The 26807-nt window shown below is 37.7% G+C and overlaps 1 protein-coding gene across 1 annotated transcript in view; it reads left to right on the top strand.

Annotated features, from left to right (window-relative positions):
- LOC150110669 (suppressor APC domain-containing protein 2-like) overlaps positions 1-4072 on the top strand; it is a 128807-nt gene extending 124735 nt beyond the window's left edge. The window contains exon 6 of the mRNA XM_090400233.1: positions 3731-4072. Coding sequence (XP_090256359.1) covers positions 3731-3850 — 120 coding nt within the window. The 3' untranslated portion in view covers positions 3851-4072. The remainder of the gene's footprint in view (positions 1-3730) is intronic.
- Positions 4073-26807: the final 22735 nt, after the last annotated feature.

Raw genomic sequence — 26807 nt, 5'->3', positions numbered from 1 at the left:
TTGACAGATTGCCACATGACTTACTATTTAAATTGGGCACATGAAATTGTTATATAGATAGTGGGTTGAACAGAAGATTGTCTGATGGATAAGTTCTGTATAAGAAGGGAGTGTGGGTCCACAACCACTCTTACACTTTATTGGCTGTCCTTAATTTCTGGATGTAAGAAGCTACAGCATTTTTTCTTTTTTTGGTCATTTTCTGACTCATGTGCCTCAAGGGTACACTTGCCTATTTCTCCCCTCCCTCCCTCCCTGCCCCAGCTAAAAGCTCTAGTTTCCTTAACTCCATACTCCCAGACTCTCATTGAACATTTTCTTCAGACACCCAAATCTAAATCCGTTCAAGTACACACTCTATAACTTCTTCATGTAACTTCTTCCATTCATCAATTTCACTATATGCATCCAACTATATTCCATTCTTCCTGCATAATCTATATATTAAATCATTTGCACTTCACACATACCACACTTCTTACATTATTTGTACCTGCCAAAACAATAATCTCTTTTGCTTTTCCTCTCTGTATTCTAATATTCTTGCTGATAGCCTTGATCCTCAGCCCTGGTATTATTGAATATTCTAAAATATGCAGAGGAGTTGACTATACCCTTAACCTTATAGTTTAATGAGAGACTTGCTCTTCAGAAAATTACAAGATCTGTTAGAAAGCATAAGAGTGCCATTACATTAGTGCAGTCAAAATAGTGATATCCATTTACAGACTAATTTGTATATTTGCAGTTTTTGTATCTGAAGTTTTTGAGGAGAAATGGTTAAAATGAGATTCAGAGTAATGATAGAATGAAGAGTTGAAAGTTTATTTTTCACTTGGTTGGATTAAACTAATAAATTTAGTTTAATCCTTTATCCAAGTGTGAGCAAACAAAGTTTGTGTCTGAAAATATCTTCAGGACTGGGGTAAGGTAGTACAACACCGGGAAACTTGTAGCAAAGGTGGACCAAGCTAACATCACTCCTATCTCAGTATCTCCCATAATGCAAAACACATCTCCTTGTGGATATGTATAATGCTATGCATTAAGGGAAGGGCCACTACCCAGACTAGTTTCAACCTTTATTGGATTAAACATTGGAAACTTTATTGGATTAAAAAATTGGATAAAGGATTAAAGTAAATTTATAATAGAGTGAAGAGGGTTATCATGAATTTGGGTATGCAGATGTAAGATCTGCATACAAGATAACATCCATTAGATTAATTTTGTTCATCCATCCATGGGTCAGCAAAGACCTCCATATATCTCCTGTATGTAGATCTTATATCTGCATATCCAAATTCATGATAACTCTCTTCACTCTATCATTACTCTGGATCTCATTTTAACCATTTCTCCTCAAAAACTTAAGATACACTGCAGAGGTCACCTCTCCTCTCAGACACAATGTCTTTCCTCCAGCTGCTTTCCAACCTCGTTCCCGTTGGCATTACAAAGGTGTCAAGTGGAATGACCTCTGGAATTTCTATACTTCCTTTCCGTTGTGTGAGTATTGCTTCAGTTTCTCTGTCCCAACTCTGAGGAAATCACACAAATTATTTTTGCTGGCATGAAGGCCTTCAATTCCCCATTCTTCCCAAATTTCTCATCCACTTTCAAAGCCCTGTTTAACAGAAAGTGTGTAGTACCAAAGTAGATGAAATAAAAAAAAAAAACAACTTCAGATTACTGCAGGTGGCTTGCATCAAGAACCCCAACTTCAATTCAGTCTGCTGATGTATTCAGTAAATGCAACACAGTCTCAGTAAATCTAAATCTGACTTCATAAAGGCCAACACCATGAAACTTGCCTCCTGTGCAAATGAGAGCCATCCATGCCTTCTGGTCCCTTGCTAAGGCCATCAGATGCAATTTCTGCTTGCCTCTCCCTCATGCAGATTGCACTCTGTTTCATCACCCAATGATAAAGCTGACCAGCTGGCATGACTTTTCCTCCAATTCCTGCATAGATGACAAGGCAAATCACCTCCTACTATGCCATAATCTGAGCACCATATACCTCCTGTGGCTTTTCAGATAAAAAACATCAGAAGAATGCTAAACAACTTGGATGTTAAAAAACCTTCTGGTCCTGATAATATCTCTCTGGTTATACTCAAACATTCTGCTCCAGAGCCAACACTTGTCCTGTATTATCTCTTCATGTTTCTATACTTAGCTGGTGCTTATCCCAATACATGGAGGCAATCATGTATCCAGTTTTTTCCAAAAAAAAGGGAATAATTTACCATTAAACTAACAACCAATTACTATCACCTCAATCCTCTCCAAAATAATGGAGAAAACCATCAATAATTAACTTTCCCGCTACCTACAGTTGCCCACCAGTATGAATTCTGCCATTCAAGGTTCACAGAATTGACAAGTGCCATAGAAAGGTTCAGGGAAACATGCTGCCACTCTTAACGAGATGAAATCCCTCTCTGCTTGAACTAACATTTACCTCCTCTCTTCTGGCATGAAAATATTGCATCAGTTGCTTCCTCAGTCTAAAAAAAAAAAACTATGCATTCTCTTCTGCTCAAGATACTCTTTTTCATAGCTTCTGACTATATACAAATCCAAGATCTGCCTCTTTAAGAGTACCATTCACATGCTTGGGTTAGGTTAGGAGTACCATTCACATTATTTAAATTGGCAAATCCCACACCCCATGCGGTATGGGGTGGTGCACTTATAATCTCCCTAAAAATTCTCAGTGATGTTCAAAAGAGATCAATTCAGCTTACAGATGATTACTAGCTTCAACCTCTCTCACTGATCCAATGTTTCAGTTTTGTGTCTCAGGTATTTCCATGGTCACTGCTCCAATGAACTTCTCATTTTTCTCCACTTTCTGTTGGTTCTGGTAAAACAAGAATGGTACCTGCCTAGCATCCCCTCTTCATTGCAACCACAGACATACTGAGTCTGCTTCTCCTCTTCATCTGTTATTCCATCTATTTTTGTCCTCTTGAACATCCTTTCTCATGAAGTCTTCCCAAACAAATACAACTTCCAACTTTTCAAAAAAAATGTCAAGCTTCTTTCTCAATCCTCACTGGCCCCTACACATGACACTGATGTGTTTATAGGTTCTTCAACCTCTTGTATTTTTTTTTTTTTTTTTTTTTTTTTTTTTTTTTTTTTTTTAAAGCATGAAGTTGAAAGCTAAGTATGATATGAGAGGTGAACAGTGCCTAAGAAGAATAACTAGTGAGGTATCTTGAGCCATTCTTGTTCAACCTTTTCTTTTGCTCATATTGCATATTGTGTGAAAGGGAATGATATTCAATTTGCTGCTGATGCAGAGTTACAGGTATTGATGATGTAGATGTCATTTCCCTTCAGCAAGATTTAAATGTTTTCAGGGATGATAGTTGACAGGAATTGGAAATTCAGGGGACATATTGCAAATTCATAAAATCCACATAGCTGTTGCTATATGATAAGGAGGATACTAACGAGCAGAGATAGGGAGATTAATATTGATCTTATAGGCCTCGTACAGTAGTATAAGACCCATCATTGCACCTGGACTGTGTTTTGATGCTTGGTTTCTGTGGCAATGAGGAAACTAGAGAAGAATTCAGAAATGAATAACTATTGCTGATGAGTCTGTTAATAATAATACCATTAATATTAAAATAAAGTGATTAATTTGTCTAAAATTTTGAAGTTGAAAATGCTACAAATATTGTCATGTGTATTTGAATCTCTTTTATAGGAAGTGAGCAAGAAAAGTGATTTAATTACCCAGCTTGAAGCAGAAAAGTCAGTCCTCATGCGAGAGTTATTTCAAATACGTGTACAAAAAAGGGAACCTGATGGTTTGGGTTTCATGTGAAATGATATAATTAAATAAGAACATTCTGTTATCCTGTGAGCATATTTAAAAATTTGCAAGTTCTGTTCCAAAAGTAGCTTGTTACATTCCATGTCATAAATGATGGACATATTTTTAGATTAATTTTTGAAAGAGTGCACAATCAGTTTTAATGAGATATAGTTTTTCCACTTGAATATTTTATGATAGTCAGAATTGATTAATACGCTATTTTAAATTGTAATAAATTTTTATAAACAAGAAATGCAATTTCTTTTTTTATATAAATTTACTTTGAACATTACTACTGAATTAAACAAATCTTAATTTTTATTACTGCTTATAAAATTATAAATCGGAATTAAATTTCTTTTATCATCAAAACACTAACTGCAGCTCACCAAATAACTGTAGAATTGTTGAGTACAAATTTAGTATACTAATTTAAAAAAAAAAGACTTTTTGTAAAATGGAGGAGAAATTAAGCTACCAAAAGGTGAAAGGGTGGATGAGATGATTGTGATGGTGGGAACAAATGACTTGAGTGGTGGTGTAAATAGGGCAGCGAGAAATATGAGATTCTTGCTTGAGGTGGTACAAAAGAAGACACAGAGAGGAAAGATAGTGTGTGTGTGTGTTGCCTAGGTATGATAATGATGAGCTGAGCAGAAGAGCAGTAATATTGAATGACATAATAGCTAAAATGTATGAAGAGAGGACTGGAATATGTGGATGCTTGGAGTGCGTTTGAGGACAAAGAAGAATTGTATGCGAGATACCGCTTACATTTGAATGAGGAAGGACATAGGCATCTGGAGAGATTGCTGTTCTGAACAAATCAGTGTGTCCCAGGGAGGATGGTAACAGGGGTGGCCTCTTGTGGGAATGGGTACTTGGGAGAAGGGGGACAACATCAGCTAACACTGAGCCCAGTGGAGTCTAGAGGAGATAATGCTGGATATAGAAACAACAGCATTTATATGCTTTATGCTAATGCCAGGAGTAACTGGAATAAGGGAGAGGAATTGGTGACACAGATAGCATCAGCCTGGCCAAAAATTATTGGGATCACTGAGACGTGGTTGACAGAAGATGATATAATAACAGGAACAGAAGTCGGCTGGGTACAGCATTTTTCTGCAGGATAGGAAGGGAACGCGTGGTGGTGGAGTACTGCTTATGATAAGTGACGAACTATGTCCTCTAACAGTGGAGACTTTGGAAGGCAGTGGTACTAATGATTTTGAAAGCATATGGTAACAGGATATTTAGTGCGGTGTTGCTACAGACCCAGGAGCACAGAGGGTAGGGACCAGGGGACCAGACAGTTGACTTTAGCAAGTGCAAGAAGAGTGATTGTTATGGGAGATTTTAACTACAGTAGTATAAATTGGGGAGAGGAAGATGCATGTAGCAATAAGGGAATGGAATTTCTAGAATTCTTGAGGGACAAATGTCTTAGGCAACATGTAACAGAGGGAACAAGAGGTTCGAGAGTTTTGGATTTGGTTATAGCATCAGAAAAGTTGATAATAACTCAGATGACATCTCTCCCACCAGTTGGAGATAGTGACCATATGGTTTTGACTTGGAAAATGAATAGACATGCAGGAGTATCAAAGAGATGAGAACTTATGTGGAATTATATGGCAGGTGATTATAATAGTCTAAGACGTCAACTTTCGGAAGGTTCATGTAGGGAGGAATTGGAAGGCCGGAATATCATTAGTGCATGGGAAATTGTATACCACGAGTGAACAAGAGGACACAATTTGGAGTAAAGCGGATGACAAACAATATTAAACAGGAATTGCATGCGTAAAAGAGGCTATGGAAGAGATATAAGAAGACAGGTGAAGAGAAGATGCATGCAGAGTATAAGACACAGGATAGAAGAGTGACTAATATGGTAAGGAAGGCAAATGGTTGTAATCAACCTTGGATCTAAGATTGGCCCTTAGATCCAAGGAAAATCCTAGGGAATTTTTTAGCTATGTGGCCAGTAAGAGGAGAAATGACTGTGGAAGAATGATATTGTGGGATAAAAATGGGAATAGAGTGACTGATGCAGAGAACATAGTGGAATTGTTCAATGAACAATTTATTGGAGTATTTCATCCTGGAGGAGTCAGTTTTAATGCTAGAGGGATTGGGCAGGTTCGAGGTTTAGAGGTACAGGAGGAGAGTGTGTTTCAAATACTGAGTACTCTGGATGTCAGTAAAGCTGTGGGATTGTATGATATTTCACCACGAGTTTTGAGAGAATGTGCTAGGGAACTGAGAGCGCCCTTGACCTGGCTTTTCAATGAAAGTCTCGCTGAGGGAAAGGTGTGCATGGAATGGAATGGAAGGAAGGTAAGATAGTGCCATTGCATAAGGGCGGTAGCAGACTGAAAGTGTCTAATTATAGGCCAGTTTGTGTGTCATCAGTAGTTAGTAAGATCTTGGAGAAAGTAGTGAAGGACCATATACAGCATTGGGCAGATGAGGGTAATGTTATCTGTGAGAGTCAACATGGATTTGTGGAAGGGTGCTCTTGTTTTAGCAATATGCTAGCCTTTTATGATAAGAGCATTAGATGAGGGAAAGGCATATACTGCCATTTTCTTAGACTTGGTGAAGGCATTTGATAGGGTGCCACATGATAAGCTGATATTTAAGTTGCAGCACATGGATCTCGATATCAGATTGGTCAACTGGATTCAGGATTGGTTGTCTGATAGGTATCAGAGAGTTGTGTATGGCGGGGCAGTTTCAAGGAAGCAGAGGGTTGCAAGTGGGGTCCCACAGGGCTCAGTACTTGGACCTATATTGTTTAACCTTTATATCAAAGACATTGTCAGTGGATTGCAAGGGGAAATATTCAGTTGTTTGCGGATGATGCGAGGCTGTGAAGGATTATTAGTAATAGTGCAGATGTGGCAGCCCTGCAAGAGGATTTGAACAAGCTAGACAGATGGGTAAATGAATGGGGTCATCGGTGTAATGCAGCAAAATGTAAGATCTTGAGGTTTGGGAAGCATCAATGGGACACTGCATACTCTATGAGAGGAGTTATACTGGAGGAAGTAGGGAAGACAAGAGATCTGGGGTTGATGATTGATATAAACCTGAAATTTAGGGGACATATTGTAAAGGTCTGGTAGGTAACACAGAGAATTGCTGCAATAATGAGAAGGAAGCCGACCTGCAGAGATAAAACAGTTATCATTCCGTTGTATAAGACCTTGATCAGACCACATTAGGACTATTGTTCTCAGATTTGGTCCCCAGGATTTGAAGGGGATAAATTAACTGTGGAAAGGGTACAAAGACGGATAACAAAGATGGTTTCAGGCCTATACAATGATAGTATGAAGATCGGCTGAGGGAATGTGGACTGCAGAGTTTGGCAGATAGAAGGAGAGGTGATATGATTGAGACTTTTAAACTGTTGAGAGGTGGTTACAAGGTTGTTTCTTTTGCTTGGTTGAACAGCGGGAAGGAGTGATGACAAGAGGCCATCCCTGGAAGTTATGAAAGGAAACTGTGAGCAAGAGGGTGAGGAGTGGTTTCTTTGCATGGAGGATGGTTGAACCATGGAATGCATTGCCTGATGGAGTGGTGAGAGTGAGAACGGTCAATGAGTTTAAGGAGTGGTATGATAGACTTTGTGTTTCTTAGGAAGGACCTCCCACGATGAGTCTTTTCACTCCATGGAGGCCTGAATAATAATAATAATAAAATCTGTTGTGTAGATTTGGGGGGGGGGAGCATGAGTTTGCCCCTCCCATTGAGTCATACATCAGCAATTTAGGACACTATGGCATAATTAGTTATGGACTCTGATTCACTTCTGTTTTTAATAAAGGATTTTAGTACTGGACATTATAATCACAGAAATATTGTATAAAGAACTGCTGGTCTAATAAGAGAATAAAGTTGTTTATTCTTAAACCTTACATTATGCATTAGGAAAAAATGATTATGGAACGACGATAATGGTTGGTAAAAATGGTAGAATGATAATTACTGTAGATGACATAGTTGAGATATTAAATAAGCAATTCATAAAGGTATTTCAGTTTCTTGAATATGACTTGGTTGCAGAAGATATATGAGGAAATTAGTAAAATTCATAGTAACAAGATAGCTGGATGACTTGATATATCACTGCATGTTTTGAGAGAATATAAACCACTGCCTTGCCTTGTTTAACATGAGTCTTAGAATAGGCTAGGTTCCAAAGAAGTTGAGAGCCAAACTGTTCTGCTTCATAACGGGGGTAATAAGGTAGAGACTGAATTTTAGGCTGATCTGCATATCTGAAGTTGGGGTTACAGTGTTGGAGAGGTTAGTAAGGACCGAGATCCATCACTGGATTGATGATAATCTGACATCCAGACAGCATGAGTTTTTCTAAAGGAAGATCATTATTTAGCAATCTGTTTACTTATCACAACAAAGTAAAAAATGCAGTGGACAAGGGAGATGTATATATAGTGATATATTTAGATTTTGCAAAGGCCTTTGATAGATTGCCACATGGCAAGTTGATAATTAAATTAGAATGGATACAGATAGATAACAGATTAAGTGTATTGGATTGGAGATTGGCTATCAGAGGTATCAGCAAGATTGCTAGCAATGCAATATCCCCAAGTGTTTTGGCACCCCTTCTGTTTAAGATGTATGTTAGTGAAGTTGAGAAAAGCTTGAATGGAAATGGATGATTATTTAAGATAATACAAAGTTGGGAAGAACTGTAAGGAGTAAAGCAAATGCTGTGGAATTTACAAGACATGATTGGGTGGGAAGGTGAGTGTGGTGTGGTGTAAAGTTTATTGTTGCAATGTGTAAGATTTTAAAATTTAGGAGGCAGAGTATACATTTGATGGGAATATCTTATAGCAGGTGTTGGCAGACTAGGTTGTAAAATATAGGGGCACAATGCTAAAATTGTGAAGACATCATAGGGGATTATGGGAATAATGAGGATACTGACATGTTCAAACAATAAGGTCATCCCTAGTATAAGCCTTGATCAAGTCACATATGGATTGCTGAGCACACATTTGGTCACTTGGTTTTCAAGGGATTATTGGAAAGTATTCAGAGAGTTGATCAAGGTAGATTCAGTGTTTGGAATGTTATGTATGAAGAAAGAGTGCAGAAATGCAATCTGTAAAGCCTTGTGGTGAAGAAAAGGAGGAGAGAATATAATCAAGCCATAAATTGGTAAGGTATTATTACCAGATTAATGTCTGAATGATATCCTCCTCAATATAAGGGGAGAACAAGCAGCCATTCCTAGAAGTTGTAGGATTGCATTGTTAGGGAAAGGGAAGTAAATATCTTCATGACTGCAAAACTTTGTTTGCATTTACTCGAGTAAAGGATTAAAACAAAAATAGAATTGCTTATCAATTATATTATTATTATTGTTATTTAGGCCTCCGACTAGTCAAAAGACTCATTGCAGGAGGTCGTTCCTATCAAGAACCCAGCAGTAAACCCTTCTACATCTATCTCTGATCCAGAGTATTTAATAATATGGTGATGCACCATTTTACTACTTGAATGTAGGAAATATATATGATTTCTACATTGATTTAACCTTGTCATCCAGTTTTTTGAGAGATGGCAGTATGCTTTTATGATCTCATATAGTGTTAATTAAATGAATATTATAGTTTGCCTATTCAGAACTTTCTGGATATTCTATCTTATTTGGTCTTTATTTTGTTTGGTTGATCTATCATTAGCTGAATAAACCAGATAAGAATTAATCTAATGTGTACAAGTATGGGAAATTTAGAGATGGACAACTTAGTCCAAAAACTAGATCACAAGTAGGCGTTCACTCTTTTCAAGAAACTGCTGAAGCGATTTCAGGATGAGTGGCCAGGGATAAATGAACTTGTATTCTCTGACATCTGATGCTGAAGGTGAAGAAATCTGTACAGATAATGAAAACATAAACTTGGTAGTCTCTCCACCAAAGGAATTCCACCAGTTTGAAATACATTATGAATATGTAAACAAAAAACACAAGCCCGAGGATGTTCAATAAATGATGAAACTTCTGAAAAAGATATTGCAAGCACTAAAAATGAAAGGGTTCCTCCACTCATTCTGCAAAATAAGGGCAGGTGGACTTCAATCACCCTGATTATTAAAGAACAAAATATCACTTACTCTTGGGTAAAAAATACAGATGATGGCATAAAATTTCAACCTGCTATAGTCACAGACTACAGTAATATGACCAAACTTTTAGATAGTTTAAACTTGCAGTATCATACCTTTGCCCTCGATAGCAAAGAAAAACCTAAAGGTTGTGCTCAGAAGTTTCACTTGGTATTACCACTGAAGAGATAATAACTATGGATTAACTACTATAAAAGTCAGTCAGATGTATCGATCAGACAAAAAAACTGATGCCACTTGTATTAGTAGAGATAAATTATTATTATTATTCAAGCCTCCATGGAGTCAAAAGACTCATCGTGGGATCATGGGAGGTCCTTTCTAAGAAACACAAGTCTATCAAGACTCATCGAGAAAGGTCCCTCCTAGGAAACACAAAGTCTCTCATACCACTCCTTAAATGCATTGACTGTTCTCGCTCTCACTACTCCTCACCTTCTTTCTCACAGTTTCATTTCATAACTTCCAAGGATGGCCCCTTGTCATGACTCCTTCCTGCTGTTCAACCAAGCGAAAGAACTCCCCAGTGTCAACCCTGTAACCACCTCTCAACAATTTAAAAGTCTCAATCATATTACCCCTCCTTCTTCTATCCACCAAACTCTGCAGTCCACACTCCCTCAGCCGATCCTCATAACTAACATTGCACAGTCCCAACACCATCTTTGTTATCCACCTTTGTACCCTTTCCACAGTTAATTTATCCCCTTGAAATCCTGGTCCCCAGGATTTCAAGGGGATACAATGATAACCATTTTATCTCTGCAGGTCAGTGTCCTTCTCATTATTGCAGCAATCCTCTGCATTGCCTTCACTACCTTTGCAATATGTCCCCTAATTTTCAGGTTTCTATCAATCAATCATCAAACCCAGATCTCTTGTCTCTCCCACTTCCTCCAGTTTAACTCCTCCCATAGAGTATACAGCATCCCATCGATGCTTCCCAAACCTCAAGATCTTACATCTTGTTGCATTAGACCGACAACCCCATTCATTTGCCCATCTATCTAGCTTATTCAAATCCTCTTGCAGGACTACCACATCTGCACTATTACTAATAACCCTTCCCAGTTTTGCGTCTTCCGCAAACAACCGAATATTCCCTTGCAATCCACGGACAATGTCATTGATATAAAGGTTAAACAATATAGGTCCCAGTACTGAGCCCTGTGGGACTCCACTTGTAACCCTCTGCTTCCTTGAAACTTCCCCACCATACACAACTCTCTGATACCTATCAGACAACCAATCCTGAATCCAGTTGACCAATCTGACATCCAGACCCATGTGCTGCAACTTAAATATCAGATTATCATGTGGCACCCTGTCAAATGCCTTCGCTAAGTCATAGAAAATGGCAGTATGTGCCTCTCCCTCATCTAATGCTCTTGTAACTTTATCATAAAAGGCTCATAATGCTAAAACAAGAGCACCCCTTCACAAATCCATGTTGACTCTCACAGATAACATTATCCTCATCTGCCCAATGTTGTATACGGTCCCTCACTACTTTCTCCAAGATCTTACTAACTACTGATGACACACAAACTGGCCTATAATTAGACACTTCCAGTCTGCTACTGCCCTTATGCAATGGCACTATCTTACCTTCCTTCCATTCCATTCCATTCCATGCACACCTTTCCCTCAGCCAGACTTTCATTGAAAAGCCAGGTCAAGGGCACTGTCAGTTCCTTAGCACATTCTCTCAAAATTCGTGGTGAATTACCATCCAGTCCCACAGCTTTACTAACATCCAGAGTGTGCTCAGTATGTGGAACACACTCTCCTCCTACACTCTAAACCTCGAACCTGCTCTCTCTCCCTCTAGTATTCAAATTGACTCCTCCAGGATGAAATACTCCAATAAAGTGTTCATTGAACAATTCCACTATGTTCTCTGCATCAGTCACTCTATTCCCATTTTTATCCCACAATGTCATTCTTCCACAGTCATTTCTCCTCCTACTGGCCACATAGCTAAAAAATTCCCTAGGATTTTCCTTGGATCTAAGGGCCAGTCTTTTTTCATATTCCAGTTTCGCCTTCCTTATCATATTAGTCACTCTTCTATCCTGTGTCTTATATTCTTCATGCATCTTCTCTTCACCTTTCTCCTTATATCTCTTCTATAGCCTCTTTTTTGCATGTAGCTCCTGTTTAATATTGTTTGTCATCCACTTTACTCCAAATTGTGTCCTCTTCTTCACTCGTGGAATTCAGCTTACCATTGCTGCTAACAAATATTCCTTCACAATTTCCCAAGCACTAATGATATCCTGGCCTTCCAATTCCTCCCTCCACGAAACTTCCCCAAGTTGACATCTAAGAATATTATAATCACCTGCGTTATAATTCCACATACGCTCCCGTCCCTTTGATACTCCTGCATGTCTATTCATTTTCCAAGTCAAAACCATATGGTCACTCTCTCCAACTGGTGGGAGAGATGTCATCTGAGTTATTATCAACTCTTCTGATGCTATAACCAAATCCAAAACTCTTGAACCTCTTGTTCCCTCTGTTACATGTTGCCTAAAACGTTTGTCCCTCAAGAATTCTAGAAATTCCATTCCCTTATTACTACATGCATCTTCTTTTCCCCAATCTATACTGCTGTAGTTAAAATCTCCGATAACAATAGCCGACCAAATTGTATTCTTATTGGTTAAACCAAAATATAGAATGATGGTACAACATGACAAAATTTCATGCCGGCTGGGGCGTCGCCCGGTTAAACAAGGCCCCCGTTGTTTTCGCCAGGGAACCAGGGCGAACAGCGAAAAGTCAGCTACTGGAACAAATCTGAAAACAAACCCCAACTCAACATCACCAGAGTTAAAGATCGGTACTATCAATGTAAGAAGCCTGAATGGCAAAGAAATGGAGCTAGCTGAGGAATTAGATAAGTACCAGATTGACATAATAGGGGTGACTGAAACAAAAAAGACCAAAACTGGTGAGATCTTTCTGAGCAATATATACAAAATGTTATATTCAGGCAATGACAATCAAGGTAAAGAAGGAGTAGCCATAGTAATCAACACAAAATACGAGGCTAATCTTCTTGAATGGCAGTCAGTCTCAAGTAGAGTAATGTGGGCAAATATGAGAATGGGGAACTGGACAATGAGACTTATTTGTGCCTATGGTCCCACAGAAGGTTCTACTAAGGTAGAAGTGGAGGAATTTTTTGAGGCTTTAGAAAAAGCAACTGACACAATGAAAAAGGAAAAGTTGGTCCTTGTTGGGGATCTAAATAGTAGAGTAGGAAATGATTGTGAGACATATAAAAATATTTTGGGAAAATTTGGAGAAAAGAGCAAAGCTAATAATAATGGCAAATATCTGTTGGATTTCTGCTCAGGACATGGACTGGTTATTACTAACACCATGTTCCAACATAAAAATGTGCACAAATTCACATGGAGAGAAGAGGCTAGGAATAAGAAAAGTCTCATTGACTATGTTATTGTTGATAGTGATGTTTTCTCCCTGGTGCAGGACACCAGAGTGTACAGAGGATTTGAAATTGGAAGTGATCACTATTTAGTCTTGAGCAGGATAAAATTGAATTTCATATTGAAAAGAATAACATGTAAGAAAGTTTTAAAGCGAATAAAAGTTGAGCAGCTCTCAGATGTGAACTGTAGACTAAAATACAGAAATATTATTGAAAAGAAAATGAAAAAGTTTGAGAACAGGAATCAAACCTTGGAGATTCAGTGGCAAACTCTGAAGGAAACATTGATTGATTCTGCCAGAGAGGCATGTGGTGAGGTTGTGTGCAAGGATAAAAAAAATCAGAACTCCCTGGTGGACACAGGAAGTTAAAGAGGCAGTGAAGGAAAAGAAGAAAGCATATCAAAAGTTCCTGGCAAATAAGTCAGCTTTTACTCTTACAGAATACAGAGACAAATGTAAGAAAGCTAAACAGTGTGTAAAACTAGCTAAACAAAAGTCATGGGAGGACTTTGGCAAGAATATAGAAAATAAATATCAAGAAAGTGGCAAAATATTCTGGAGGTTGTTGAAGAAGCTTAGGAATGGAGGAAAGAGTGCTGTAAAAGGAATTAGAGATGATAAAGGTGAAATGAAAACAGGAGAAAAAGATATCCTTGAAGTATGGAGTAATTACTTTGAAAAACTACTAAATGAAACAAGCAGTGATGACAGCACAGTGATAAAAAACACTGACCAGGCATGCAGTCAAGAATACATATCCATACTTGAAGTAGAAAAAGCCATCAAAGGCTTGAAATGTGGAAAGGCAGCAGGAGTAGATGATATTCGACCAGAAATGCTGAAGTATGGTGGTATAAGAGTCTTACAGTGGCTGCACAGCATAGTTCAGAAAGCCTGGACAGAGGGACGAATTCCAGATGATTGGAGTAGAGCTCTCATAGTACCCATATATAAAAAGGGAAATAAAACTGAATGTGAGAATTACAGAGGTATTTCCCTACTGAGTGTTCCTGGCAAGATCTATGCAAGTATACTTGAGAAACGGTTGAGAAGAATTGTGGAAGAAAAGCTTGGTGAAGAACAAGCTGGATTCAGGCCAAATAGAGGCTGTCAGGATCAGATCTTCACTTTACGACAAATAGTCGAGAAAGCATGGGAATATAACAAAGATCTGTATTTAAGTTTTGTCGATTTGGAAAAGGCATATGACAAGGTGCCAAGAGAGAAGCTATTCAATACGCTGCAGTTATATGGTGTCAATGGGGCATTATATCAAGCAATACTTAGTCTTTATTTGAGTTGTGAGTCAGCAGTTAGATACACTTCATTATCCATATAGATAATGAAGATGGTTTAATGTTAAATCTGGTGTGAGACAAGGATGTACATTATCCCCTCTGTTATTCATTATCTATATGGATCACATTATGAAGGAATGTGGTATTAAACCTGATGTCAAAATTGGAGATGTTAATGTCAGCTCTTTGCTTTATGCGGATGTTGTTATACTTCTAAATAAATCCGCTACAAGTCTGCAAGATTCTCTGACTAAATTGAATAGCTGTTGTAATAGATATGGTATGAAGGTCGGCAATAAAAAGACAAAAACAATGAAAATAGGCAGAATCATTGAAAATGTCAACTGTGTTGTGAATGGAGAACCTGTGGAACAAGTAAAATATTTCAGCTACTTAGGCACAATTTTTAGTGAAGATGGTAAACTAAATATAGAAATAGACAACAGAATCAGCAAAGCTGGTATCGTGGGAAGTCAATTGAATAAATTCATATGGAATAAGAAAGAAATTAGTCGGAACACTAAATTAGCTGTATACAAGACTGTGTTCACACCAATTTTAACTTATGGATCTGAGAGCTGGGTCAGAAGTAAAACACTTGACCAAAGACTAGAGACCGCAGATATGAGAGTTCTGAGAAAGATTAGAGGCGTGAACAGATGGCATCAATGGCAATATCATATTAAAAATGAGGATATTAGGAAAGAACTTAACATTGTCAGCATCAAGGAATGCGTTAGCAGAGCTAATCTCAGATGGTATGGTCACTTAAATAGAATGGGAGAGGAAAGATTAGCAAAACAAGTGTTCTCTGCCAGGTTGGCAGGAAAACGACCCAGAGGAAGACCAAGATATAGGTGGATTGATACGGTGCAAAGTGCCTTAGACGATAGAAATATAAGATCTGATAATGTTGGAGTCTTGACAAGTAACAGACTGATTTGGAGGAAAATTGTAGATAGGAAGTTAGTAATGATGTAATTTTTTCATGTAGTACTGTCATATCCTGTACACCCCTTGAGGGTACATGGCAGGAATTTGATGATGATGATGATGATAAACAGGAAGGAAATCTACAACCAATTAAAACTTATGCAGATATGGTATGGGAAATGAAAACATCACACCTCAAACAAACTAATCACTACTTAACTGCAGTCATAAAACCGGTTCATTAGCAACTATGTTAGAAGATGTCAGTAAATCGAACCCAAATCTAGTTTCTACAAAAAGATTACTTAAAGAGACTCACTCTATCCTAACTGCACTCAGCAATGCAATAAACACAATCTTACCCAATTCACTCATAATCACCTCTTGGAATGCCAACAGCCTCCCAGTATAATCCAGAAATAATACTAATTAGTGAGACACACTTTCTGCCAGCAAGCAATCCAAAATTAAGAGGCTATTCCATACCACACAGAGAAATGACAGATTTGATGCAAGAGGTGGTGGTAGCTCTGCTATTTATGTTAAAAACTACTTCAAACATAATGCTACAACAAATCCTCGTATATAATGGTTCAATGTCCTCCATAAGTAAAAAAAAAAGGAAGAAATAGATGAAACAATAACCAACTTCACAAATCAAATCAACAAAGCATTAGCAGTGGCCACTATGATCAAATCTTCTCATAAGCCTAACCGACTCTTGGATGATATCATGAATTTAATCAGAGAAAAGAATATAGCCCAGGAAAGATATTACAATACATGAGCTGCACAAAATCGAAAAATCCTAACCAAACAACAACCAAGTTAGAGAAGCTCTCAAAAACTAGAGAAATCAAGAGTGCAAAAACAAGCTCATATCTCTTAGTTCTGAAAACCACTCAATTTGGAATTTCTTAAAACTTCATATCAAACATAAATCTTCCCCTCCCCCTCCAAAATGTAGGCCAAACCCAAACAGAGCATTGTATTTACAGATGCAGATAAAGCTAAAGCTCTTGTCAGCAATCTTGAAAAGTAGTGCAGTCCAGTATATGAAAACGTAAATATCAACCTTATTTACAACGTTCATCAGTATGTCAGACGTACCTTAAGACAACCCACAAACAACTCGGAAGCGATTAGCCTTGCTTCTCCAATAGAAATAACTAGTATCATCAAGCATCTTAACAACAAAAAAACATCAGGTCCGAATTGAGTCATAAACAAAATTATCAGACTGCTTCCATACAAAGCTGTAATGCACCTTGTCAGTATCATAAATGTTGATACTAAGATTGCAGTATTTTTCTCCACCCATGAAAATTTCACATATTATTCCGATACATAAGCTAGGAAAAGACCCACAGTTCCCTCAACTACTGGCCCATCAGTTTACTATCCAATTTAGGGAAAATTGCAGAAAAAATTATCCTATCCAGATTGCAGGAAACAACAGATAAATTAAACGTCATACCAAATGAACAATTCGGTTTCCGATGCAACCACATTACAGTTCAGCAAATTTATAGACTCATTGAATATATTACTGCAGGATACAACTGGAAACAGCACATAGAGTGCTGTATTCCTGGACATTGCCAAGGCTTTTGACAAAATCTGGTATCAAGGATTTATAAGCTTATTTATAAACTTTACCTGCATCTCAGCTATCACTGAGATGCAGGTAAAGATTAATAGGATCTTTATGCAGGTAAAAATTAATGGGATAAATTCCACCCAGAACAAAATAACAGCTGGAGTTCCACAAGGCTCCTTATTGACTTCTCTTTTATTCGCATTCTGCATGACAGATATACAACATAATCCTACAATGACTATCACAGCTTTGTATGCAGATAACACTGCAATACTAACAAAATCTCTATGTCCTTGCCTCATAACTAAAAGACTCCAAGATAGCATCTCGAATTTGGAAAAAATGGTTCTCTGATTGGAAACTTCAAGTAAACCACAAAAAAAGTTCAGCCATACTCTTCACTAGAAGGTGGCTAGCATCCCCAAAGGAGATATTCATTTGTTAAATACCAACCTAAGTATGCAATTCAACAAAGAACTACAATTCACTAGCCACATCAAACTCATCTGTAATAAAGTATTGCTCAGCTTTACCCTATGATTAACCAATGCAGCAAACTAAATGCAAGAAATAAACTATTACTCTACCAGATGGTAATATGACCTATAATTACTTATGCCTCACCAGTTTGGAGCCATACATCCAAATCTAACATCCTAAGCCTACAAAGTGTACAAAACAAATGTTTACATATGATGCTGGATGCTTCGTGGTTCATCAGAAATGATCAGATTCACTATGATACCAATATCCTATATATATCTCTTCTTTTCTTCATTCACTAGCAGTAAAGTACTTCTCAAATAAACTGATCAAACAAGCTACAGATTACAACAAATATGATCACTACAAGCATAAAAGACCTAAAGCCATTCTACCATCTGCTGATTGCACTTCATCTTACAGTTCCCCCCCCCCCAAAAAAAAGGGCAAGCTTAAAGCTCACAAACTACTCATAATCATATTACCTTCTCCACAGATAAAGGGGAATATGAAAAGCATATACTTCGCCCATCAGTGTTGTTGTTGTTGTAACCTTGTCATCTTTCTGGGTCTGGCTCCCTGATGAGACTCGGTAACTTTTGAAACTGGTCTGGGTATTGACCCTTCCCTTAATGTATAGCAACATACACATCCGAAAGGATTGTTTTACATTATGAGATAGCAAAGCAATTGGTATCCCATAATGTATAAAGCCACTAGATACAAGTAGACCAGTTGTGTGCAAACAAAGTTTGCAACTTTGTTTGCACACTTGGGTAAAGGATTAAAACAAGAATATATTTTCGTGTCAATTAATAAACCATTAATAAACTGTACAACCCTGACAGCACCATAAATGGAGCAGTAAAAACAGAGGTCTTGCTGACAAATGTTATATAAACAAAAAAAATAAATAAGGCCTAGTTTCATACTAATGGAAAGAGAAGAGCTTAAAAACATTGACATAAAGATATTGTGATATTAAAAGCAATATGGGGGGAAAAGTATATTGGACCTACAGCATAGATCAGGGGTAGGCAACCTTTTCAGACTTGCGGGCCACATTCAACTTTTATTTTTAATAATCGGGCCACAAGTGTTTAATTAAGAGAAAATAGTGAGTGAAAAAAATACTCAAGTTATAAATTTTTATTATATCAAATCTTGGTTGTCATCGGATGAAGTCACCTTTGTTATCCCCCCCCCTCATGATGACTCACATGGTTGACTTGTGTCAAGTTGCATGGGAATATCATGAAGTATAGGTATAAAATTATTTTTAATTTATTATTCATATTATAAAATGTATTATTTAAATAATTCAACATACGGGCCACATGCCATGTAAGTATGGCCAACCTTTCTGGGCTGCGAAAACTGCACATTTGGGCTGCATGTGACCCACCAGTTGCCGACCCCGGGCATAGATGATTACAAAGCTAGAGATCACTGCTGTCTGATGTTATACTTCTCTAGATACTTAGGGCATACACACAAAATAATAATCATCAACATGGAATGAAAAAAAAAGAAAGAAAGGCATTCGCCAGATCTGTAAATTTAGACATATCACAATTCACAGAGAAAGAATTTGGAAAACAATTCACAGAGAAAGAACTTAAAAAATTTTATGGACAACTATTTTCACAAACTGTCAGAAACCAATGGTCCACCTTTGGCATGATTGTAAATGCATTCCCTTGGATAGACTGTTTCCACTGAACATTAGTAAAGAAACCAAGCTATTTTCATGTATTTCTCAAGCAGATATGCCATTAATGTTCCTCTAATGAAATTAGATGTGTTGATCTTGTCTGGCTAAATATGTTTTTTTAAGATTCTGATCAGGAATTTGTGCTGAACAATCTATCCTTTGCACAGCTCCTGTAGTATGCCCATTAGTTTGGAAACAGAGCCTAAAGCTTCAATATTAGTATAATTTCTTCTGAGCAAATTTATTGCTAACTAAATATTATGCATCCATTTATGGCTCCATAGTGGGTTTGAAACCATAGTGCCCAATTCTGAATTCTCTTAATTATGTATCTTTCATCGTCTAAGTTCCAAACATGCTTAGAAACCATTGAAATATCAGTTGCAAGAAACAAAACACATCTGAAATGTCTCTCAGGTATAAATAAATCTACACAAAAAAAATATCTTTATTCAGTGATTTGGAAGGATGGCGTGATCACATTAAGTTAAACTTTTCACACGGAGTAATAACAAGGAGGCCCTCTTCCACATTTCAGGTGATAAGATATACTTTGAGTTAGAACTACAAAGACCAGCAGCAGCTATATACAATGAGACATCATTGTACATAAGGATGGTAATCTGCGACCACCACCAAAAACATGAAAATCTATCAATTTCCAGAAATATGGCCAATTTCAAACTGCTTGTTATGGTCTCTGCAGTCTTTACAGATGTGGCCGTAAAGAGCAGGAAAACACAGGTAAGGAAATCATTGTGGTTGATTATTAATCAACCACAATGATTTCCGACCAATGTTTTCCACAATGATTTCCACAATGAATTGCGACCAATTAATTAATCAATTGGTCGCAACTTTTCTCTACACTAATCCCACCCCTATCATATCCAGATGGCTCAGCAACATCACCCACAGAAAAAGCTAATCTCCTGGCTTCACACTTTGCCTCTAATGCACGCGTAACTGACAATGGCAAATGCCCTCCAGTCATGTCCCCTGTATCCTTTTGCCAGAAAGAGATCATAAACCTGTCAAAATTAGACACAAAAAAAAAGCTCCTGGCCCTGATAGCATTGTCCAATTGTCCTGAAGGTCTGTGCAACGGAACTGACTCCTATCCTATGCCATCTGTACACACTTTCTTACTCCACTGGTATATATATATATATATATATATATATATCCCAAAGCCTGGAAATTGGCCTATATTCAACCCATTCCCAAAAAGGGTGGCAAATTGCTGGCATCTAACTACCGCCCTATCTCACCTCAATCACTATCTAAAGTGATGGAGAAAACCATCAATTCTCAACTCCTACTCTACCTTGAAGGTACCCAGCTATTAAGTGACCACCGGTATGGATTCCATCGATGCTGATCAACAGGTGACCTGCTCTCATATATCACCCATCTCTAGACATATGCCACTGAAAAATTTGGCGAATCCCAAGTAGTTGCACTTGATATCTCTAAAGCCTTTTACCGAGTCTGGCACAAAGGCTTACTAAGCAAACTTCCATCATTTGGACTGTCTCAGGACTTCTGCAGATGGATTGCCAGCTTTCTGTCTGGATGCACACTATGTGTGATGGTAGATGGCTCCCTATCCTCCCACCATCCAACTAATGCTGGAGTCCCACAAGGTTCAGTTCTCTCACTGACCCTCTTCCTTCTGTACATCAATGATCTACTTCAATTGACCTCCAACCAATACACAGTTTTGCAGATGACAGCACACTGCACTCCTCCCCTTTCATTTGATAAACCTTACCCTACACAACTCACACAACATCAACCGCAACTTCTTTTAATTCAGACCTCCAAGACATCCTTCGATGGGGCTCAGATAACCTCATCGACTTCAACGCTAGTAAAACCCAGTTCTGTCTTATTTCCCACAAAAAAGAACCATTTTCCCCCAGTATTATTTTTGATAATATTCAAATTTCCAGACAAGATGAAAACTCTCCTCGGAATTACCTTGATATCAGGCCTCTCCTGGCATAAACACATCACAACCATTGCATCCTCATCTTCCAAAAAACTAGGCTTTCTCTTTTGCTCAAGACTTACTTCACTTCAAAACAGCTGTTAATCTTATAACAGCTGTTTTGAAGTGAAGTTAACCTTATACAAATCACAAATCCACCAAGCTATTGAATACTGTTCTCACATTTGGAGTAGGGCTCCTAAAAGCTCCCTCAAAATGCTTGACTCAATACAGAGGAGAGCAATTAGACTGATAAATGATCCATCTCTTACCAACTCACCCCCCCCCCGACTTTCACATAAACGTTTAATCTCTGCAATTTGTATATTCTATAAATATTTTCATGGAAAATGCTCATCTGAAACAGCATCAATAATTCCCCCACTCTGTACTAAAGCCATTGGAACACGTACAGTCACCGCCCAACATCCCTTCACAGTACACCTTGAAACCCACAGAAAAAGTTTCTTTTCGTCCTCCTTCATCCCTGCTACTGCAGAAATGTGGAACAGTTTTCCCCCTGATGTATTTCCCAAGGAATACAATATACAGGCTTTTAAATCGAATGTCAACAAGTTTCTCCTTTCCCATCGCTCTACCCATATACAGTACTAAAGTACTATAGGTTGATCTGCCCACCTCTCGTATATGGGCCCGACATAAAAAAAAAAAAAAAAAATGTGGATATAATTTTATTGCTAGTATACGAGGGTGGACTGAAAAGTTCTCAGCCTAACAATGAGAAAACAAATTTATAATTTCAAAATTATTTTTATTTTTCAACATAATCTCCTCAAGACTAATACATTTATTCCAGTGATGCTCCAGTGCCATTTGAAGAAAAAAGCTGACCACCGAGGAAGAGTTTTAGTTTTGGGAAGAGATAGAAGTCAGATCGAACCAAATCTGAGGAATAGAATGGATGTTCCAACAATTCATGGTGCAGATCCCTTAATTTTCCCATTGCCAAAACACCTTTGTGGGCAGGTGCATTGTCCAGATCAAAGATGACTTTTTTCTTCTGCAAACTGGGTCTTTTCTCATGAATTTTTTCATGTAATCTGGTTAAAATATTGGAATAATATTCCCTGGTTATTGTTTTACCCTTTTCAAGATAATTAATAAACAAAATACCTTTGGCATCCCAAAACACTGATGCCATGACCTTTCCTGATGGAACCAACTTTGTTTTCTTTGGTGCTGAAAAACCGACTTCTGTAAACTGTTTTGACTGCTGTTTGGATTCTGGTGTGTAATAGTGAATCCAAGTCTCATGGTCTGAAAAGTTCTCGACCTCAACCATAGATGGCAACACTATCAGCATGATTTTTTTTTTTTTTTTTTTTTAAGTTGGTATTTGTCATTGAGCATCCATGTGAAATTGAAAGTCATTCTATCAAGTAGTTTGTTTTATACAGCTGTCTGAAGCAAAAATGTTGTCTGTGTCCCTTGAAATGGATAAAATTGAATCGTGCGGTTATAAAATTCTTTGTAAAAGAAGGTTTAATACCAAAGGAAATTCATTCGAAGTTCATAAAAGTTGGGCACTCTTCTCCTTTGTTTTTGACAATTAAGAAATGGGCTGCCGAGTTTAAACTTGGCCGTACCAGCTTTGAAGATGATCCACGTGAAGGATGTCCAAAAAGTGTAACAACATCAGAAATCACTGAAGTGCATGAAATGGTATTGGATGACCGGCGAGTCAAAGTGCGTGAAATTGCTGAGATGCCAGCATTTTAAAAGAACGTGCAGGATATATTTTGCATGAAAAATTGCAAATGAAAAAGCTTTGTGCAAGATAGGTGCTGCGCTTGCTCACAGCAGATAAAAAATGCACTTCCATGAAAATCTCTGAACAGTGCTTGGCATTTTAACAAGGATAAAACTGATTTTGTGCGTCAATTTATTGCTATAGATGAGACTTGGATTTGCCATTACACACAAGAATCCAAACAGCAGTCAAAACAGTTTACAGAAGCCGGTTGTTCAGTGCCAAAGAAGACAAAGTCCTACCTTCAGTGGTGGTGTATCCATAAAAATCGGACAAGACACCGATGGGCTAACGTACTCTTTACAGATGAGTTGTTTTAGTGCAAGAGTTTGGAATCTCACATAACAATGTATCCAGGCTCTAAGTATTGTATCAAACCAATGGAATGTGTTACAGAGGTTTGCTAAGTGGTCACCCTCTCTCTATCAAGGAAGATAAAGACAGATTTTTGGTTCCTTGATAGAGTGAGGGGGTGACCACTTAGCAAACCTCTGAAACACATTCCATTGGTTTGAAACAATGCCCAGAGCCTGGATATAATGTTATGTGAGATTCCAAACTCTCTGGCAATATTAGTAATTATTATTATTACATCCTCCATGGAGTCAGCAGACTCATTGTGGGAGGTTTATTCAATTGACAACATATTTGTCATATAGAATCTTAAAATCCTTAACACTTGCAAAGGCCTTAACAAATAGTTCTACCTCTGTTAATAACAAAACATTTTGCTGAGAGCAGTGGTGGATGCAAAAGATGATGAATGTACATACTGATATAGACAGGTTTCCTTTAGTTAGAAGGAAAAAGATCCTTTATGAATGATGACCAGAGTTCCAAGGAAAGCCAAGAATTAGTTTTCTTTTTCAGTAGCAAAAAGATCCTATGATGTTCGCTGTTAAGGTGGACCAAGTATCAAGGTCAACTGAATAAGACTGCATTGGCAGAGCATAAGAAATGGGCTACTCAGCTATATAGCTCTGTTGATGGTGCATCATTTTATGGATCTAATCCAGTGCCTCTCCAGCATCATTGGGTATGGGAAGGTACTAGACTCCTACCTGGTTATGAATTTATTGACTTAATCAGGGCTACGATCAACGCCCTACCCACAAGTGCCCGCTCAACCCATGGCCACAGAGGTGACATGAGTTGTAGTAGGGCAGGTTGCCACTACAGTGAAACCCTTTCTTATATTGTCCAATATTGTTTTCAAAATCATGGTATTCAGGTGAAGTGGTATGATGCCATGGTCTCCTTATTTAATAACCAGTTGAAAAACAAAGGTTGGACGACTTCAGTTGAACCGCACTATAGAACTATAGCTGATATTAGAAAGCCCAATTTAATTGCCAAAAAGGATGAAAGAGTTTGGATTATTGATGCACAGATAGTGGGTACTGGGCACCCACTTGTTGTCAGTCATAGGAACAAGGTCTCATTATGGGCAGAATCTTGCTCAATCAAGGTCTCATTATGAGCAGAATATAGATCTTGCAATGATAGTTACAAAGATTTTACTTCTATAGGCATTACTTTGGCAGACATTAAGATCTTGTCTCTTAGAGCTTTGCAGGGCACACTGGTGGCTTGGACCATCACCAACAAATGACTTCCAGAATACCTCGTACCAGCATTGGATAGATCTTGATGTATGATACGCTAACCGAGTGGTTAGCATATCTGCTCTCCAGCCAAAAGGCTGCGGGTTCGAATCCCACCATGGGCATGGTTGTTTGTGATAGTCTGTGGAAATACTAGTGGTGGTGGTGGTGGTTGGCAGTAGATGGTGTTGGTGTAGTTGTGGTCAGTTGGAGTATTGAGTGGTGGAGAGAGAGCTGTAGAGTAGATGCCCTCCCCCGATGAGTCTTTGGACTCCCTGGAGGTGTCAAATAATAATAATAATAATATTTTGGTTTCAGCATTTCTGGCCTATTGGGACAAAGGCCTTTGTCCCAATATTTCCTTTGCATCATTTTTATAAAACCCTTTGCTCTGATAGACCATAGAATGTAGCACTGCATTTCTGTGCGAAGATTTTTAAAATAAAATTAAATTAAAATTAAATAAAAATATACTGAAAAAGTTTTTAAGTATCTAAGTCACGTGGCAAAATGGATATGACATCATCATCATCAGTCTAACATAACCAGTGATGAGCTGTGACTAATTTGATCAAACTAATTAAGTCTTATTAAACCATGTGGAAAACATCTTTCTTTAATGCCATTTATTCCCCAAAAGGTGTAGGTGGGACTCCTTTAGCTCTAACTTTTTTGAAGACTGGTACACAGCCATTGTTTGTCCTTCAGCCTACACTGATAGTGAGCCTAAGTTATCAGTGAACCAAAAATTATTTTTTTTGGGAGGAGAATATATCAAACAACTAAAGCCATCTCATGGCCCTAAATCCTAACACTTTTTATTGTCTGTAAGAGGTAAGTTTTATTTAAGTGTTAAGAGTTGATTTTTTTTTTCAAATGTTGGTTAAAAATGCACATTTCCAGGAGAACAAATGTACTTTCCCATCCCAAAGAAAGGCCTACAAAAGATCCATCTAGTCAGTGACTAGAATCAGACTTATAATGGTTTTTTCATAGTCTAGTGCAGTATTTCTCAAAGTGTGGTACGCATACCCCCAGGGATACGCAAAAGTTGTTAGGGGTACGTGGCAATTTTCTGCTATGCATAATTAAAGGAGTCATTATATTTTTCAACAAACAGTGCAATTAGAGACAACCGGGATAAAACGGCACTAACTAATGAATCACATCTGCTCTCCAACAGAAACTGCTACATAGACCAAGCAAAACCATATGTTGCTGGTGGAAACATATGGTTTTACTTGACACCACCCCCGTCGTTAACATGTTAAAACTAAGAAATATATAGTGAATGTGTTTCAGATATTATGGAATTCGGTTGAAGGGAATTAGCATTTCAACTCAACTGTTGAAATGCTAATTTGTCTTTGGGTCGTGCGACCTTTTGTTAATACCACACCAATCATATGCAGTTCTTCGCTGCTCTACGTATCTCAAGTCTTGTAAATTACTGGTAATTATTGCTTGAAATAATGAGAAAGAAGATGACGCTATTTGGGTAGATGACTTTGATGATGCACACAAAGAAACTGTTCTCGATGCCAAAAGTGGTGATATTGAGTAGGAGTTTCTTGGTAAGTCGCACGATTTTCAGTTTTTTTCTGAAGACTTTAGTTTCCGAAAATTCCCACACGTATCTTACAACACGGTTTTTTAGCTTTAATTTTGGGAAAAAAGTTAGCTATATTCGAGTAAATACAGTATTTTTTTTTAGCTTTCAAATTCTTACGTATGGATCATTGGTTAAAGATTGGATTTATAAAACCTCCAAAAGAGAGCAATATAGCAAATACAAGTAGCTGTAAGCAACAAGAAAACGTTTATATTGTATCTGGATCAAATGAAATTGATAAGTGTGTCTGACATCTCTAGAGAACCAAAATTTAAAAATAAATCATATTTTTTGTTTACATGAACATATAAATTCA

This window comes from Typopeltis vanoorti, chromosome 1 (genome assembly GCF_054136105.1).
Source record: "Typopeltis vanoorti isolate ZY-2024b chromosome 1, IOZ_Tvanoo_1.0, whole genome shotgun sequence".
In the NCBI taxonomy this organism is placed as follows: domain Eukaryota; kingdom Metazoa; phylum Arthropoda; class Arachnida; order Uropygi; family Thelyphonidae; genus Typopeltis; species Typopeltis vanoorti.
Note: the sequence above shows the minus strand (reverse complement) of the source record. Positions and strands in the feature narration are given on the sequence as shown.